The following is a 17,743-nucleotide window of genomic DNA, read 5'->3' on the forward strand; positions in this document are numbered from 1 at the left end:
CACCTCACTGGCAACCAAGGGTGAGGTGGATGTTCAGGAAAAGTAGGAAAAGGTGAACTAAGGGTGAGCTTGTCTGGAGAAAAGTGCGGGGGTGACAATAAGCCGGTGGAAACGACAAGGCAAGAACTCAGCCTGGACACTCTCCAGGAGGTTTATCGAGGCCCTGTTGCTGTCCAGGACATTTCCCTGAGCCGGGAAGCCCCGGCTCTGTAGTTTCCTGGCAAGCGTGAGGGCCACCAAGCGGCTGTAGCCCTTCCTTCGGTGATCGGGCAGGGTGTAGCCATGGCACATAGTGGCAAACTGGTCTGTAATGCCCCAGGAGAGTGGGTTTCCCTGGTTGTCGCGGACACACACGCTGGGGAAGCAGGAGATGAGGTTGGCAATGTACCTCAGGCACTGCTCATTGCCACCCCGAGACCAGGTCCTGTTGAGCAGATCGGCGTCAGCCACACTCAGATAGGTCAGCCTGGGGGGAGACTCTGTCCTAGAATAAAGCGAACCAAGGAAAAGAGTTCAGAATCACGTCACTGTACTCTCTTCACACTGATGGACAACGAGAAGCTGCCTCTGAGCCCATTGCAGTATGGATCACAGAAAGTGTTCCTGTTGTCAAGACAAAACAACTTACCTGTGGCCCAAGGACATTGGCACATCTTGTCTCTGGGATAGGAACTGCAATGTGTTTGAGATTTTTTAAAAAATATTTTTTATTTTTATTTATTTATTTGAGAGTGACAGACAGAAAGAGAAAGAGGCAGATAGAGAGAGAATGGGGCGCCAGGGCATCCAGCCACTGCAAACCAACTCCAGATGTGTGCGCCCCCTTGTGCATCTGGCTAAGGTGGGTCCTGGGAAATCGAGCCTTGAACTGGGGTCCTTAGGCTTCACAGGCAAGCGCTTAACCGCTAAGCCATCTCTCCAGCCCGTGTTTGAGATATTTTACACACTACCTTAGGAGGGTCACAGACGGCTGAGTTTCAGCCAATTACCAACAGCCTGCTGACCAGAAGGACTCATTCTCAAAAGAAGGCAGATGCCTAGCTATATAGCAAATCAATTCTCTATTTTGCTCCTGCACCTGGGTGTATAACTTACTGTCACACTGCTGGCTGGAGATCTTCAACCTACTTCACCACAGCCAGAGTCTCAAACCATTCTTTGTACATTTCATAAGCACTGCTAAAGTGAGATGATTATTAAAAAAAAAAAAACACTGTCCTGTGGTGTGTTCATCACTGAGATATCTCTGTCACTTCCTCCAAGGCTCAGGGACCATTGAGGAAGAGGTGGTGGAAAGAATATCAGAGTCTGGGCTGGAGGGATGGCTTAGTGGTTAGGGCACTTTCCTGCAAAGCCAAAGGACCCAGGTTTGATTCCCCAGGACCCACGTAAACTAGATGCACAAGGTGGCGCATACATTTGGAGTTCGTTTGCAGTGGCTGGAGGCCCCAGCATGCCCATTCTCTCTCTGACTCTCTCTCTCAAATAAATAAATATGAAAAACATTAAAAAAGAATATGAGTCAAAAAAGGGGCAGGAGTATTTTTTCAATACCTTCTTTCATGGTCCTTATGACCTCACAGAAGCTGGTGCTACTACATAAGAGCTGCGTAATGCGGGGGATGATAACATCAAAATCGAAGAGAGACCAGTTGGAAAGAAGAGATTCAGTGGAGAGGGCATTTGGGAGGTAGAAAAGAGAGGATGATGGGAGGGGATTGCGATCATGGTAACAGATGTTGTCAATAAAAAGTTAATAATAATTAACGAGCTGGAGAGATGGCTTAGCAATTAAGGCACTTGCCTGCAAAGCCTAAAGACCCAGGTTCCATTTCCCAGTACCCATATAAACCAGATGCACAAGGTGGTGCATGTGTCTGGAGTTCGTTTGCAGTGGTTGGAGGCCCTGGTGTGCCCATTCCCTCTCTCTCTGTCTCTTCCTGTCTCTGCCTCTTTCTCTCAAATAAATAAATTTAAAAACATTTCTTAAAAAACATTGACTTTAGCCGGGCGTGGTGGCACATGCCTTTAATCTCAGCACTCGGGAGGCAGAGGTAGGAGGATCGCCAAGAGTTCGAGGACACCCTGAGATTACATAGTAAATTCCAGGTCAGCCTGAGCCAGAGTGAGACCCTACCTCGAAAAACCAAAAAAAAAAAAAAAAAAAAAAAACATTGACTTTTGGTTCAAAACTTTCTCAGAGTTGTTCTTACATGGGTTCTAAGGGCTGCACTGAGGTCCTCATGTTTGCAACGTAACATTTAGCCACCTGAGCTGTCCTTCCAGCCCTGTACCTTCTGCCTTAAACCATAACAAAAAATAAGAAGAACTTTGGACTCAGGCAATAGAGATTATTTAGTGTTTTGGGGAAGGAAGACACATGGAGGGAAATGGAAGCCCTTACCATGAAAATGCAGTATCAGGAGTTCACTGGTAGTTATAGAAAAAGAGACTGACTTGATTTTCAGGGAACACACACACATACATACATGTGCACACACACATACAAATACACACGGTTTTGGCTCGATAGCCTGTATTCAAAATACCTAGACAATCCTTAGTGACAACAAGTATATTTAGCATTGTTATTGGGCTTCAGTTAATAGTAAATCTGTCCCCAAACATAGAACTTGCTTTACGTACAGGAAACTGGTGTCAGGCAGAGATGAAACCGGAGAGAAATGAACAGCCTTGAAGGAAGTCAGGTTTATGTCCACATCTAACTGCTTAGCACTGGCAGCAGCTTTGGAGACAGCATATAATTGACTCTGTAGCCCTGGGTAGATAGACATGGGAATGTGACCATTTCGTCTGAGCAAGTAAAGAGACATTTTTTTTTCAGTATTCTTATAATGGGTATTATCAATATCACCAGCCTGCTTCCCTGCGTCGTCATAGCTACTATCTCATTATATGCAAATTGTTACAAATATCCTCTATCTGACCTTTAAGTACACATCATGCTGTCCATTGTCATAACTGGTCAACATCTTTCAAGGAAATTTGTGCCGGAAATTATTGAAGGGAATTCGAAACTTCTTTTTTTTCAATTTTATTCACTTTTATTTATTTATTACAGAGAGAGAGAGAGAGAAAGAGAGAGAGAGAGAATGGGTGTACCATCAGCCACTGCAAACAAACTCCAGATGCATGCACCACCTTGTGCATCTGGCTTACATGGGTCCTGGGGAATTAGACCTGGGTTCTTTGGCTTTGCAGGCATGTACCTTAATAGCTAAGCCATCTCTCCACCCCAGAATTTGGAATTTCTAACAAGATTTTTTTTTTTCGAGGTAGGGTCTCATTCTGGTCCAGGCTGACCTGGAATTAACTCTGTAGTCTCAGGGTGGCCTTGAACTCATGGTGATCCTCCTACCTCTGCCTCCCGAGTGCTGGGACTAAAGGCGTGTGCCACCACACCCAGCAAGATTCTTTAAAAATATTTTATTTCATTCATTTGCAAACAGAGAGAGAGAGAGATGGATAGATAGAAAAAGAGAGAGAGTGAGTGTACAGGTATACTAGGGCCTCCAGCCACTGCATGCAAACTCCAGATGCATGCATTGCTTTGTGTGTCTGGCCTTACATGGGTTCTAGGGAATTGAACCTAGGCCATTAGGCTTTGCAGGCAAGCACTTTATCCATTGAATCATCTCTCCAGCCCAAGATTTCTTTTTTGATTCCTCAGATTGATTTTTAAACTTCCTTCAAGTAAGTGGCAATGTTCTATAGCTCTAAAAGTTAATGATTAAGCATTTTAACTGTAACTGTGAGAGTTTAGATTTGTTTAGCATAGCAAGGAAGGCAACTTTAAAGTTTCATTTCCTGGCTGATGCCAAAATCCTCACTATGGTATTTCCTGTGTAACCTCAGGGTTAATGAGATTTATCCTGAACCTACGTCACTCAGGTCCCACTACTGTTTTATATCTATATTACATTATTTATAACTTATTGTTCAGTTCCTATTATATATAAAGCATTGTTCTGGGAACTGCCTCATAGTGCATTAAAAATGGTATGTTCTCTATTCTTTCTTTCTTATTTATTTATTTATTTTTGAGGTAGGATCTCTCTGTAGCCCAGGCTGATCTGGAATTCGCTCTGTAGTCTCAGATTGGCTTCAAACTCACAGTGATCCCCCTACCTCTGCCTCCCAAGTGCTGGGATTAAAAGCATGCTTCACCATGCCTGGCTGGAACTCTATTCTTACAGAGAGCATAGCATTAGCCTTCTCTCATTTCCCCAAGTCCTCATTTACTCTTCTCCAATCTGACTCCTTATAGACAGAATCCTCTGGAACCTGATTTTCTTCTTCCTTCCATTTTTCATGAGAGATCAAGATTAGAATGCACAACACATCTCTGTTGTCCCCTTCCTGTTTGCAAGCTCCTTCTCCACGTGACCCTGAGAACAAGACTGGGAGAGAAGGCGTAGGGGACACACGGTGATGCCTGAGCCTTGGTTCCTCCCTCTGGGAGCTGAGCCTCAGAAAAGATGAGCATGTCTTCAAGCTAATGTTATTAAAATTCCAGATGCTGCAGGGCTGAGGAGATGGCTTAGCAGTTAGGGCACTTGCCTGTGAGGCCCAAGGACCCATGTTTGGCTCTCCAGGTCCCTCGTAAGCCAGACGCACAAGGTGACACAAGCATGCAAGGCTGCAAATGCATACAATGTGGTGCACTCTGGAGTTTGATTGCAGTGCCTGGAGGTCCTGGCATGCCAATATTCTCTCTTTCTCATTAATAAAAAATTAAATAAAATTACAGATGCTGTAGCTAGCATCTCATACTGTAAACTGAATCACATCTCAGTACTTAAAATCTTACCTTATTATATTTTAATTTTTATTTATTTGCACACGTAGTGTGTTGTGTGTTTGTATGTTATGTGTGTGTGAGAGTATGTTAGGGTCTCCTGTAAATGAATGCTTGTCTGGCTTTATGTGGGTGGTTGGGGAAATGAACCCAGGCTAGCAAGTTTTGCAAGCAAGTACCCTAGCCACTGAGAAATTTTTCCAGCCCCTAGTTTATTATTTGTTTGAAGCAAGGTCTTATTGGGTACATAGCTCAGGCTGGCTTGGACCCTCCCGCCTTTGCCTCCAGTTGATGGGAAATATGTGTGTTGCCATATCCAGCACTCAAAAGATTTTCTATGAGAGAAAAATAAACTACCACTTAGAGATAGTCTCATATCACTCCAATATAGAAATAGCAAATATCTAAAGTTTATATGCATATGCATATCTACATATGACCCTAGCTCTTTATCTCTCATATATATGTGAAACACTGATCTAGAACTCTGATATACATGATAAAAAAAAAAGAGAAAATTGAATGCATGATATATGTCTTGAATGTGACCTCACCTTGTATTTGAAAAACTTGGTCCCAGTTAATAACATCATGTTCTTCTAGAAGCTCTTGGTAAGCCCTGACCTCTGTGTAGAACACAGCATAGGCGTTAGTATAGTGGTCGAGGTTATCTGTCTCAGCCTAGGACAGAACACATGGTTGAAACAACATAAGCGTCTCTTCTGGATAAGCCAAGTCCTGGGCTGATTACTCATCAGCCCCTGGGCTTGTCTAGCTAACTTTTCACCACCAAAATTGGACATCTAAAAATGGGGACGTAAGTTAGCCTGTAGCCGAGCATGTTAATCCCAGCACTCAGTAGGCAGAGGTAGAAGACCTGCTGTGAGTTCGAGGCCACGCTGAGACTACATGGTGAATAGGAGGTCAGCCTGGGATACAGCAAGATCCAGCCTTGAAAAACAAAAGCAAAACTTAAAAAATGTGAGCCTCACTTGTGATAGTGAGGCAAAAGGAAATACGACTTTTGTTTGATCCTCTGTTAAGGCACTAGTAAGCTTTAAGATCATTTACATTTTACTAATTTATTTATGAAATTAAAAATGGGCCAAGTGTGATGGCCTGTACCTATAGTCTCTGCTGAGGGAAGCTCTTGGGGGCCTAAGGCACAAGGATTGTTTGAATCCAAGAGGTAGAGACTAGCTTAGGCACCATAGTGAGACCTCATCATAAAGGCCAAAAGAGGGATTTTCTGGGGATGTAACGCGGTAGTAGAGCAGCTGCCTAGCATGTGCACGGTCCTGCTTTAGCCTCCATTTTCCCAAAGAAATGAAACCAAAAATGGAAGGGCAATGGACCCAGCCTGTAAGAACCAAAGCTCTCAGGGTCTTCCTAATGTGTAGGGCAGCGTATCTCTGATCACATGAGCTTCTCTGGTTTCAGAGGCAGAATGGGATCCAGTGTGATTTCCATAGTTGTCCTCCATATTTACCTATATCACCCATCCCATCAACCATAATATATCACGTAGCCAGTGGACATGCTAATATATGTAAATTGCATATTTCACTCTTCTAGAGGTTATGAAACGCTAGGAAACACACTTGGAGTGGAGGTCTTCCATGTGCCCAGCACCTCAAAGCCAGTCAGATTACAAACTCACGGTGAAATACATAGCATGTAAAATCAAAATGCACAACTGTTACAGCTATACTGTTCTCATCGAGTCTGTTCTCTCTGGTTCCTGTCACCTTTACTTTTAACTTAAAAAAAAATACATATTGGGCTGGAGAGATGGCTTAGCGGTTAAACACTTGCCTGTGAAGCCTAAGGACCCCAGTTTGAGGCTTGATTCCCCAGGACCCACATTAGCCAGATACACAAGGGGGTGCACGCGTCTGGAGTTTGTTTGCAGTGGCTGGAGGCCCTGGCGCCCCCATTCCCTCTCTCTCTGTGCCTCTTTCTCTCTCTCTGTTTCTCTCAAATAAACAAAAATAAATAAATAAAAAAAATAAAAATGCATATTTTATTTATTTATTTGAGAGAGAGAGAATAACTGTTAACTTTGACTTATTTGCTTTTCAACAAGATACCTCTCTCTGTCGCCGAGTGATGACAGCTTTGAAGTCTGGCCACGAATCCAATACCACTTCTTTGTGAAAGGGATTGCCACGATTTATGTTCATCACTGCTCCATAAACCTGAGCCAGAAAATGAAGACAAGGCCATCACATGACCAGCTGTTTCCAGAGGGTGACCTTCTCCCTGCTCTATTCCAATATCAGGGTGGTGAGAGAAGTAATTCTAATTGTATTCACACGTACATACAATACACACACTGAAAAGTTTACACTGATCAGTGCAAAGGTACACATGAAATCTATTTTTAAAAAAACATAAGAAGGTCTCTTCCAGCTTGTGAAATCACTCAGTACTCATAGGCTTATAACTAGGTGAGTACTTAACACACAGGTCAGCCACAAGCACTTACATAATGAATCAGAATCTAGTGATTGGGTGTGGTGCTCACATGTATTTGAAAGTCCCATGGATAATCTTTTTTTGTTTGTTTGTTTTTGTTTTTCAAGGTAGGGTCTTGCTCTAGCCCAAGCTGACCTGGAATTCGCTATGTAGTCTCAGGGTGGCCTTGAACTCATGGTGATCCTCCTACTTCTGCTTCCCAAGTGCTGGCATTAAAGTCATGTGCCACCACCGCCCGGCAAGACTGCCTTTTTTTAAAAAAAAAAATACAACATTTTATTTATCTATTTTATTTATTTATTTGAGACAGAGAGAAGGAGAGACCGAGGGAGATAGAATGAGAATGGACACACCAGAATGGGCAGAACAAGGCCTCCAGCCACAGCAAATGAACTCCAGACACATATGCCACCATGTGCATCTGGCTTATGTCCTTTATCACTACCTTAATCCATATGACCCAAATCGCTCACTTTTCCTCAGTCTAGAATATAACATAGTTTTTTTTTTAAATTCCATTTTACCATATATAGACCTCACTCAAATATTGTCAGAGAATTTCTCTTTTCACATTGAGTCAGGCCTACAGTAATGTGCCATGTGGATCAAGCCGCAAGCCCATGAGTGAAGGTAGCCCATGAGGGTCACGTTTGCTCCATTAAAGCTTTAAATTTTCTGACTGACTTTCTTCATGCACAGTGACACTCACAAAAATGGTTTACTTCAAGGCGCACGTGCACCCTCATTCAAGAGCTTAACTAGGTATGATTCAAATATTTACAATGCTAAAAAAAAAAAGAAAAGAAAAAAGTCATTCATGTTTAGATTCTGAAAGACAAAAGTCTGGTTTACAAAAGATTTGGAATGAACTGAAGGCTTTGGTATTGGTAAAAATCTCTTTCAGTAGCTTTGTAGGCGGATGAGCATTTGTTTGTACTGGGGTGGGGACGGCAAGAAGGACTGACGTTGCTGGACAAGCAGTTAGAGCTTGTGAAGGGAGATTGGGAGGGCACTTAATCCCCTCAACTCTAAGCTTAGGTTATAAAAAGCATAGTCATAATCTCCAAAGCATGGAGGCAGGGCAAATAAACCAAAGTATGCTTTCTCTTTATTAACAGTTCAAAATTTTCTTAAATTCTTTTTGCCTCTGGGAAGGTCACCAAAGCCTTTTTAGTTAGGTCTGGTGGAAGAGGTTGCCAGACCTATTATGAAAGCAAAGGGCCTACCGTCTTCTCTCACTGATTCACCTCCCTATCAGGATGCAGAATGGGCACATTTAGGTCACGCTGTCTATTTGTTACTTTTTATAGCCATATGATACCAAATCATTACTCACATGGTTCCTCCCATGTACAGGTCAAAGGCGATCCAGAGGCAAGGTGAGCATATTCAGTCAATGCAGCTCCATGCACTTGAGGACTCAACTTAGATTTTTTTCTCTTCAATTTTTTTAATGTATGTAAATAAGGGTTATCTGGGAGGCTAAAAATGAAGAACCCTGGGCTCTAACGTCAAAACTTCTGAGTCATTCATTAGGTTTCCTTTGAGAGACTTGAATTCCACTTGATTCTATTATCTATTAATCGATCTATCTATCATCTGTCTATCTAGCTGATCAATGTATGTATATATATCATCTATTTTATTTAGTTATTTATTTGAGAGGCAGAGAGAGAGAGAGAACGGGCTCGCCAGGGCCTCCAGCCACTGCTAACGGACTCCAGATGCGTGCGCCGCCTTGTGCATCTGGCTTACATGGGTCCTGGGGAATTGAACCAGGCTCTTTTGGCTTTGCAGGCAAATGCTGTAACTGCTAAGCCATCTCTCCAGTCCATATCATCTATCTATGTATCTATCTATCATCTATCTATCTGTCTATGTACTATAAATTTTGGGGTGTGTGTGTATGTATGTGTGAGTGGTGTAGTGTGTAGTATGCCCATTGAGGTCAGAGGAGAACTTGGGGTGTCATTCTCAGGAAGGCTACCTGCCTACCTTGAGAGAGTCTCTCATTGGTCTGAAGCTCACCAATTAGGCTAGACCAGTTGGCCAGTGTGCCCCAGAGATCTTCCTATCAGCACCTCCCTAGGGCGCTGGTATTACAGGCATGTGGCATCATCACACACTCAGCATTTTATGTGCATACTGGGGATCGAACTCAGGTCTTCATGCTTGTGAGGTGAGTCCTTTACTGACTGAACTCTCTTTCCAGCCCTCCCCCGCCCACATTTTAAAGCTGTGGAGCTGTCTCAGGAATTCCAGTCCTCCAAGGTAATTTTAATAGTAAGGGCTTACAACAGTTCATCTTGCATTTATGGTAATGCTTTGATTACTGACACCTTTCCCAGTGGCACTGAGTTACTTGCAGGCCCTCCTAGACTTTGGTCCAGGGGCTTGGCTGACTAAAAGACATTGAAAAGAATGTTCCGGCTGGGCGTGGTGGCGCACGCCTTTAATCCCAGCACTCGGGAGGCAGAGGTAGGAGGATCACTGTGAGTTCGAGGCCACCCTGAGACTATATAGAGAATTCCAGGTCAGCCTGACCTAAAGTGAGACCCTACCTTGAAAAACAAAACAAAACAAAACAAGAATGTTCCATAACCCCTCACCCTCAGCCCCATTGTTCTAGGTCATATTCTTAGCTTCAGTGCCATGCAGTCCATACTTACAACAGTTTACAACTCTAAGTTACTCTAATTTATTTCTCTGGTTTTATTTATGTATTAAGTGGTTTTATTTATTTGTTAAGTTTACACTACCTTGAGAGATTCAGGAAAGTGACTCTTCAACAAATTCTCCAGTATCAGCAATTTGGTAGAACAGTTTAGTACCAACATCTTCTCCCGAGTTATGCAATTCCACACCTAATTAGAAATGTGAAGATACACATTTTTCCCTGTTAACATTTTAACCTACTTAGGAAAATTTCAGGTCAGTCTGAGCTAGAGTGAGACTCTACCTTGAAAAACCAAAAAAAAAAAAAAAAAAAAGGAACATGTTTGTTTTCCTGTGTTCACTGGGTGTAAGTCTGATTATTCCTTTAGAGGGAAGAAGCTGGAAGGCAGAGAGGTTCTGGATGGGGAAACCAGAGAATTTACAGAAATAGAGAACTCTAGACATAAGCCTGGACAGATGGGTAAGTCTGTGGTGGATCTTTCACTTTTTCACATTCAATATCCTGAACTCCCCCTTCAGGAAATGTATGGTAGCAGTACATTTACATTTCTCTTTGTGTTCCTTGACTGAAGTGTGATAAAGAAGGGCCTTGTCTGCTTAGTGCTCCATTTTAATATTTTATTTATTTATTTGATAGAGAAAGAGGGAGAGAGAGAGAAAGAGAGAATGGGTGTGCCAGGGCTTCCAGCCACTGCAAACGAACTCCAGATGCGTGCGCCCCCTTGTGCCTGGGTCCTTTGGCTTTGCAGAAAAACAAATGCTTTAACCACTAAGCCATCCCTCCAGCCCAGTGCTCCATTGTATCTAAAACACATGCCCTAGAGCCTGGCGAGTCAGTTGTGGTATGAAGCTCAGGGTAAGAATGTTTGGGTTAAGCAGAGAAAGTTGCTTTTCATAATGTAGGGACAGCCTCGAGTGGCTTGTTTGAAGGTTCAACTTGAAGAGGTAGACCAAATGAAGGATGAAAACTTAGTCATAGGCAAAAGCTGGAATTAAAATTTAACCAGACAAAATTAATGGTGAAAATGGCCCAAGTGTTTATCACACTCTCTCTCTCTCTCTCTCTCTCTCTCTCTGTGTGTGTGTGTGCACTTGTATGGGCACACCAGGGCTGCAAATAAACTTCAGATGCATGTGCCACTTTGTGCATCTGACTTCATGTGGGTACTCGGGAATTGAACCCAGGCTGGTAAGCATTTTAAGCAAGCACTTTTAACTGCCGAGTCATCTCACCCCTTGCATTTTCATGCACATAGAATCTGTTTGGAGGATCTACTTCTTGTGTTTTGACCCCACACCCTCCCTCCCTCCATGTTCTAACTTGGGCTTGACTGAACCAAAGGAAAAAAAAAAAATCTCTGTTGTCAGTATAGTAAAGCTTATCCACCTATACTGACAGGCACTAGGATGGCAATGATAATTCAGTCAGACCCGAGGACTTAGTGCTTCTGGGAAAGCGAGGATGGCTAGACTCATTGCTTTGACATAATTCCAGGATAAATCTACTTGAATTTTCTCCATGTGAGACCACAAGATACCCAGGCTGCTTGCTTGAGACTTGCCTAGAACAGACTGTTCTAGTTACCGTCTCACTGCTGGGACAGAATATCTGACAAAAATCTGTTTATGAGAGGAAAGCTTTCTTTCAGCGTACAGATCCAGGTTACAGTCCACCATGGCCGCGGGCCAAGGCGGCAGAAGCTGGTGAGGATGTGGAGCCATGTATGCTGCGGGCCGCATGGTGGGCTGGGGGCTCAGCCAGTTCTCTGCTTTTTATAAGGTCCAGGGTCCCAGCCTGTGAGATGGGCTGCCCACATTTTGAGTGGGTCCTTCAACCTCAACTCATCTAGCTAGAACTTCCCCACAGACCTGATTGGAGATTTGTTTCCACGGCGATTCTACATCCTGTCAAGTTGACAACCCGAGATTAACCATTGCAACAACTCTCAATTTTCTCATAGTGCGTGAGTACAAACTTCTAGGAAGCATTGAAATGAGCCTTGTGGACAGGCTACATTTAATTCTGCTTCTCCTCTCATAATGTAAATAAGTATCATTTTCATCATCCATTTGGTGCCCTTAATTCACTCTCTGTTTTTCACCTTTGTGTTTTTTGTTGGTGGTGATTTTGTTGTTTTAAATAGCAACAATAACACTGGTTAGAGAGTTTCTAAGCACAAAAAGGTTGTGATGTGTCTTCAGGAAAGAAATATGTGTTGGATGCTTTATTAAAGTATGGGTTATAATGTTACTGACCAGTTCAACGACAGCAAGTCAACCACATATATATTAAATAATGTCTTATTATTTGCAAGGAGAGAGAGAGAGAGAGAGAGAGGGAGAGAGAGAGTGCACATTAGGGTCCCTTGTCATTGCAAACAAACTAGACACATGTACCACTTTGTGCTTGTTTTTTCACTCCCATCATCTCTAGATGTCCCTTTACTTGCTAAGGTAAAATGGCAACCTGCTCATGTCTATCTGCGGGGCTGCAGGACAAAGTGTCGTCTGTTTCCAAAGACACGGCCAACGCAGGGCAGTTGGATGGAGATGTAAAGCTGAACCTCAGGGCTGATCCTTGTTCTCCCGTTTCACCTCTTGCCCGACACCACTTTCCTGGATTTGGGTTCTGTGATTGGGGCCCAGTTACTGTTACCACGGTTCATAACAGTACTAATACACTTGGTATCAGTAAGGGATTGTTGCAGTGAGGTTCGCATTGCTGGTAGAAATCACCCAACCAAGAGCAGCTTCTGGGAAAAAGAGGTTTATTTTGGCTTACAGGCTCGAGGGGAAGCTCCATGATGGCCGGGGAAAACGATGGCATGAGCAGAGGGTGGACATCACCCCCTGGCCCACATAAGGGGGACAACAGGAACAGGAGAGTATGCCAAACGCTGGCTTGGAGAAATTGGCTATAATACCTATAAGCTCGTCCCCAACAATACACTGCCTCCAGGAGGCATTAATTCCCAAATCTCCATCAGCTGCGGACCTAGCATACAGAACACCTAAGTTTATAGGGGACACCTGAATCAAACTACCACAGGGGTGTTTAGGCATTTGCAGTCTACATCCTTGATCCGATGTGTCGGGACATTCTCTTTTTCTCTCCTGTATTCTTCCCTGCCTATAATTTGCCTGAACATCAAAGCACTTTTCCTATAGCTATTAGTGAGTTCATAATACTATATTTTCATAATGTCTTCCAGTTCCATCTATGTGTCTTCCTTCCCTAAACAACTAAATAATCTGTTAACAACAGAAATACTTACTTTCTATAATCTGTACCAAATCAAGTGGGCATAAAACTAGAAGAGTTTAATTTGGCATAATATCAGAAATGAATCCCTGGAAGTTGCTTGCTAAGTGGGGTGTGGTGGGTTCTAACTCACCAAAGATTCCAGGCATGGGCTCAAAAATGGTTTCTTGTTTTCAGTCAGGGTGAAAAGAACAGTTGTTTATAGTGACACAATTCAGAGCTCCTTTTCTTTAATTTTCTAGTATCAGAACTCTTCTCCATTAGCTGTCAATCAACCTTTCTAGACTGAACTCTTGTAACTCAAAAACAAAATCACTGTAGTGGCAAGTTAAATTCAGGGAGCCATTTTCCCCAGGGGCTCTTACAGAGACGGCATTGTGCTTTGAACACACATCTGAAAAGACCTCTTCAGCAATTCCTACAAATATCATAGGATTCCTTCATTAAATGCAAAGACTGGTTTTCTTAAATGCCACAGAACAGAATATAGAAGTCCCCATAGATAGAAAAACATTTTCACACATTTCTTGAATTGTATTAAAAAGCCATGCCAGCTATTGCTTCTGATGGCCACAAGATAAGAATATTATATCCTTTTCACCCAATTACAGGCTCCCCATCACCATCATGTGCCCTAAAAGTGGAAAGGAAGGGGTTGTTACTCACTTATACAGACTGTTATCAACAACAGACTCACAAGCAGAAAGTCTTTGTCAAGGAAAATATTTTCTTAACTTTTAACAACTACAGCTTGACTGGGAATATTTGAGTGTTCGTCACCATAGAGAAAGCACCTGAAATATTTCAGTAATATTGATCATACAAAGAAAATAAGGCTATCTCTTGGGAAACTTAATTCTTATAAGCAAATAAAACAAGATCTGTTCTCACGATGTAATATACCGTTCATAATATAATGACAAGCATTTTTTTTTTTCTTTAACAAGGAAAAACGCTTCTTTTCAAGTGCGTGGATCCAATTATATGTCATACTATAGGCTTTCTGTTCTTCTGTCACTCTGGCTATCATCGTACTACAATGCAAAGTTTAATACTTTCGCAATGCTTATTTTCTTGTCAAAAATTTAAAAGGGAAACCAAAAGTTCAGCAATACCACCACCAAAAAAAAAAAAAAAGAGCGCATTTCTTTCCACATAAGAGAAATTTTCCCTATTCTCCCATTTCTTCCTCTAATGACGAACCAGTGATTTAGAATAAGTCTCATTTTAATGATTAAATACATACCTGTGTTGAGTGTTCACTCCGATACGGTATTTTAGCTGTGTACTTGTGCAGTAGTTCCTGTTGTATAAAGGGTAAGTTTATACTGAGAGCTACCTGCCTAATTAATCCTTGGTGGAAAGGGGAAGAAGAAAAGTGTCCACACTTGTAGAAGGGGAGGGATTTATTCTGTCGCTAAGATGAAGATTGTCTCAACTACAGCACTGCTATTTCTACTCCATATTTCTTTCCCTTGCTGTCCCATGTAGTCTTATGTAAAGGGGAATGCATGGTCAGCTTGAGTGGGAGATGGATACTTGGATATTTTAAGACACGAAGCCTATCTATTCTTTAAGGTTGTATGGTCAGGAATGAAATAGGGATGGAACCCACACAAAATTAAAGTTGAAAAAAAAGGATAGATGTAACAAGGCTTCAGGTATTTTTAACTATTCTCAAGAAATTTCTCTTCCTATTAAACCCAGAGAAATGGATGGACCTGTTACTCCATTATATTAAAGAAAATAACTTTGCTGCCCTAAACTTTAAAGGTTGAAAGCAGGGAGTTTGTGAAAAGAGTAACTGTGGAATTGAGAGTAGTTTTGAGAATTTCAAGTCCTTCTTTTCATTGAAGCCATTGAGTTTGTCATTTAAATGCCTGTGATTTCAACCAGCAAGTAAGCATTTACTTGACCATCTTGGCACATCAAATGATAACCGAATGTTGCTGTGGTAAGCTATAGGAATATCTCAAGTGACATTCGGAGCTTCAGCGTGCAAGTGCCCCAGGGAGGATGCTGTTTACAACTTTGTTTCACAAATGCTGTGCCACAGCATTCTTTACTACAAGACACTGGACTACGCTGTAAAATGGGTAGTTGTCTCATCGAAAGAGACAACTATCTTGGATCAGACAGGGCTTTTGACCCTGGTTACTGAGGGGGGGGGGAGTATACAAACTATGTGTAGCTCTCTAAGAATCCTATATGTGTGATTTTTTTTTTCTAAATATTAACCAAGCTATGTATATGTAACAACAGTTGAACAGAAACTCTTCCGTATAATATCTGAAGGTGGCGGTAGGGGGATCAAATTATGACATGTATCTCCAGACTAAGTAAGGCAAACTTTCAACTCTGAGCTTGAAAGGAAAGAGTACTTGTATTTGGGAGGGTGCCAGTGTAAGGTCATTTAAAGGGAGTTTCTTCAGGGAGCATAAACCTGTACTTCCTATTAAATCCAGGGAAATGGATGGACTTGTACTCCATTATATTCGGTGGTCCCTTCTACTTGTAGCCTAGTAGGAAAGTTCTGAGAGGTCAAAGTTTTGTTTCTTTACTTCCAAGTTCTATCACTTGCTCCTGTGAGAAAGTGGCTCTGTGGTAGTTTAGTAGTGCAGAATCACACCGGAGAGCCGTAGCTGGTCAGAGCACAGAAAAGGCCCAGCCACTTTCTCTGTGCCAAAGACCCACCGAGCAATTTGAATCTCTGCTTGGTTTCCTTCTCTTTCCCAGCATTTCTTGACAGAGGATGAAACACGAGAGGATTTAACTTCGGTTTAGAAACTAGGCCAACGTGAACCATCCGAACACTAATTTTGACAGGTGCAGCTGCATAATTTTGGTTGAGAGAATGCCAAGAAATTTATCCAACCAAATGGAGTAAATCCTTTAATTTTAGGTTCCACTGCAGGTGTTTTATATTAAACAAGGCCTAATTTGTGAAGGATTTGCCCAACAGAGTTGAGGAAATGAAGGGCTTACATAAAAGATTTCAAATAACTGACATTATACCAAGGCCACAATATATCTATGCAGACGGTCACCCTAAGGGTGAGACCAAGTTAAGGCTCTTTAGCAGAATGGCTGGATGCCCATTTTTGTCAATTTTAAAATAAAGCCTTTGTCAATCTAATAAATGAAAACACTTTTATGTGATATTGCTCAAATGCTTGATCTTTTATAAATCTTTGAATTATCTACTTTATCAGTACTTAACCTACATTACCAGTATTTTAGAGCTCTTTATTTTTTAAATATATTTTATTTGAGAGAAAGGAGAAAGAGAGCATGAATGAGCGCGCCAGGCCCCAGCCACAACAAACTCTAGATGCATGCGCCCCCCTGTGCATCTGGCTTACATGGGTCCTAGAGAACTGAACGGGGATCCTTGGGCTTTGCAGGCAAATGCCTTAACCGCTAAGCCATCTCTCCAGCCCCAGAGCTCTTTATTAATAAAGACTTTAATGTATGTTCTTGTCTGTGGTACACTTGCTTGGTTTCTTAAAACCTTAAAAAAAAATCCAACATTTAATATAATTATCCTTTTTTTGTGACTTAATTTTTGCTTCTAAGGACACAGGGATTTTGCTACCCTGACATCTGCTATTCATTCATAATTTTTTAGTTATTAGAGTCCAGTGGGCATCAAGTAATATTCACCATCTCCTAGTGCCTGCCATGCGGTCAGCCAGTTCTCTTTAAGTCATTTATTGCACACGTATTTTGTGCATTTCATTTGCAACGCTGTCTTTATCACACCTTGTATTTTATACGCTGTCTCCTCTCAGTGTTAAACTCATCACTAGAGAAGAGCTGCTCTGCAGCCACCCTGACCAGTGGATGGAGAACTTTGACATGGACAGCATTTACTAGGATTGCTGTTTGAATCATTGGGGACATGTGCAGTGGAAATTTCATTTTATCTGGATCTGTAATTAACTTTTAAATTACACATCAAAGTATACTAGAATGAAGCATTTAGAGAAAGTATTATCTATGTCTGGATTGCCTGCTATGTGCCAAATAATACTATAGAAATAATAATTATTATTTTTGTTTTTTCAAGGTAGGGTATTCACTTTGGCCCAGGCTGACCTGGGATTCACTGTGTAGTCTCGGCGTGGCCTTGATGACCATCCTCCTACCTCTGTGTATAAGTAATATGTTAAGTAATACGTAGGCCTACTCAAAAGAAGTGAGGTTAGCTGGGTGCGATTGCGCACACCTTTAATCCTAGCACTTGTTAGGTGGAGGTAGGAGGATTGCTGTGAGTTCGAGGCCACCTGAGACTACACAGTGAATTCCAGGTCAGCCAAAGCTAGAGTGAGACCCTACCTCGAAAAACAAAAACACAAAAACAATCAAAAGAAGTGAGGTTTATAAAAAATGGTTTTTACAGCTTGACATTAAGAGTACTGTCTTGGTCACAGCTGCTGTCATCTTGCCTACACAGTGACTTTGGCATGCATTCAGCACTCTACAGGGTAAATAAAACTGCTACAAGA

The 17,743-nt window shown here is 42.0% G+C and overlaps 1 protein-coding gene across 1 annotated transcript; it reads right to left on the reverse strand.

The window, feature by feature from the left end:
• Nucleotides 1-57: 57 nt before the first annotated feature.
• Glyatl3 (glycine-N-acyltransferase like 3) lies at nucleotides 58-10,134 on the reverse strand. The gene is made up of 5 exons (XM_004649718.2): nucleotides 10,057-10,134; nucleotides 6,910-7,017; nucleotides 5,374-5,500; nucleotides 2,647-2,779; nucleotides 58-484 (listed from the first exon to the last, which is right to left on the reverse strand). Exons 1-5 carry the CDS (start codon nucleotides 10,132-10,134, stop codon nucleotides 58-60), a joined length of 873 nt encoding a protein of 290 aa, XP_004649775.1.
• Nucleotides 10,135-17,743: the final 7,609 nt, after the last annotated feature.

This window comes from Jaculus jaculus, chromosome 8 (assembly GCF_020740685.1).
Source record: "Jaculus jaculus isolate mJacJac1 chromosome 8, mJacJac1.mat.Y.cur, whole genome shotgun sequence".
In the NCBI taxonomy this organism is placed as follows: Eukaryota; Metazoa; Chordata; class Mammalia; order Rodentia; family Dipodidae; genus Jaculus; species Jaculus jaculus.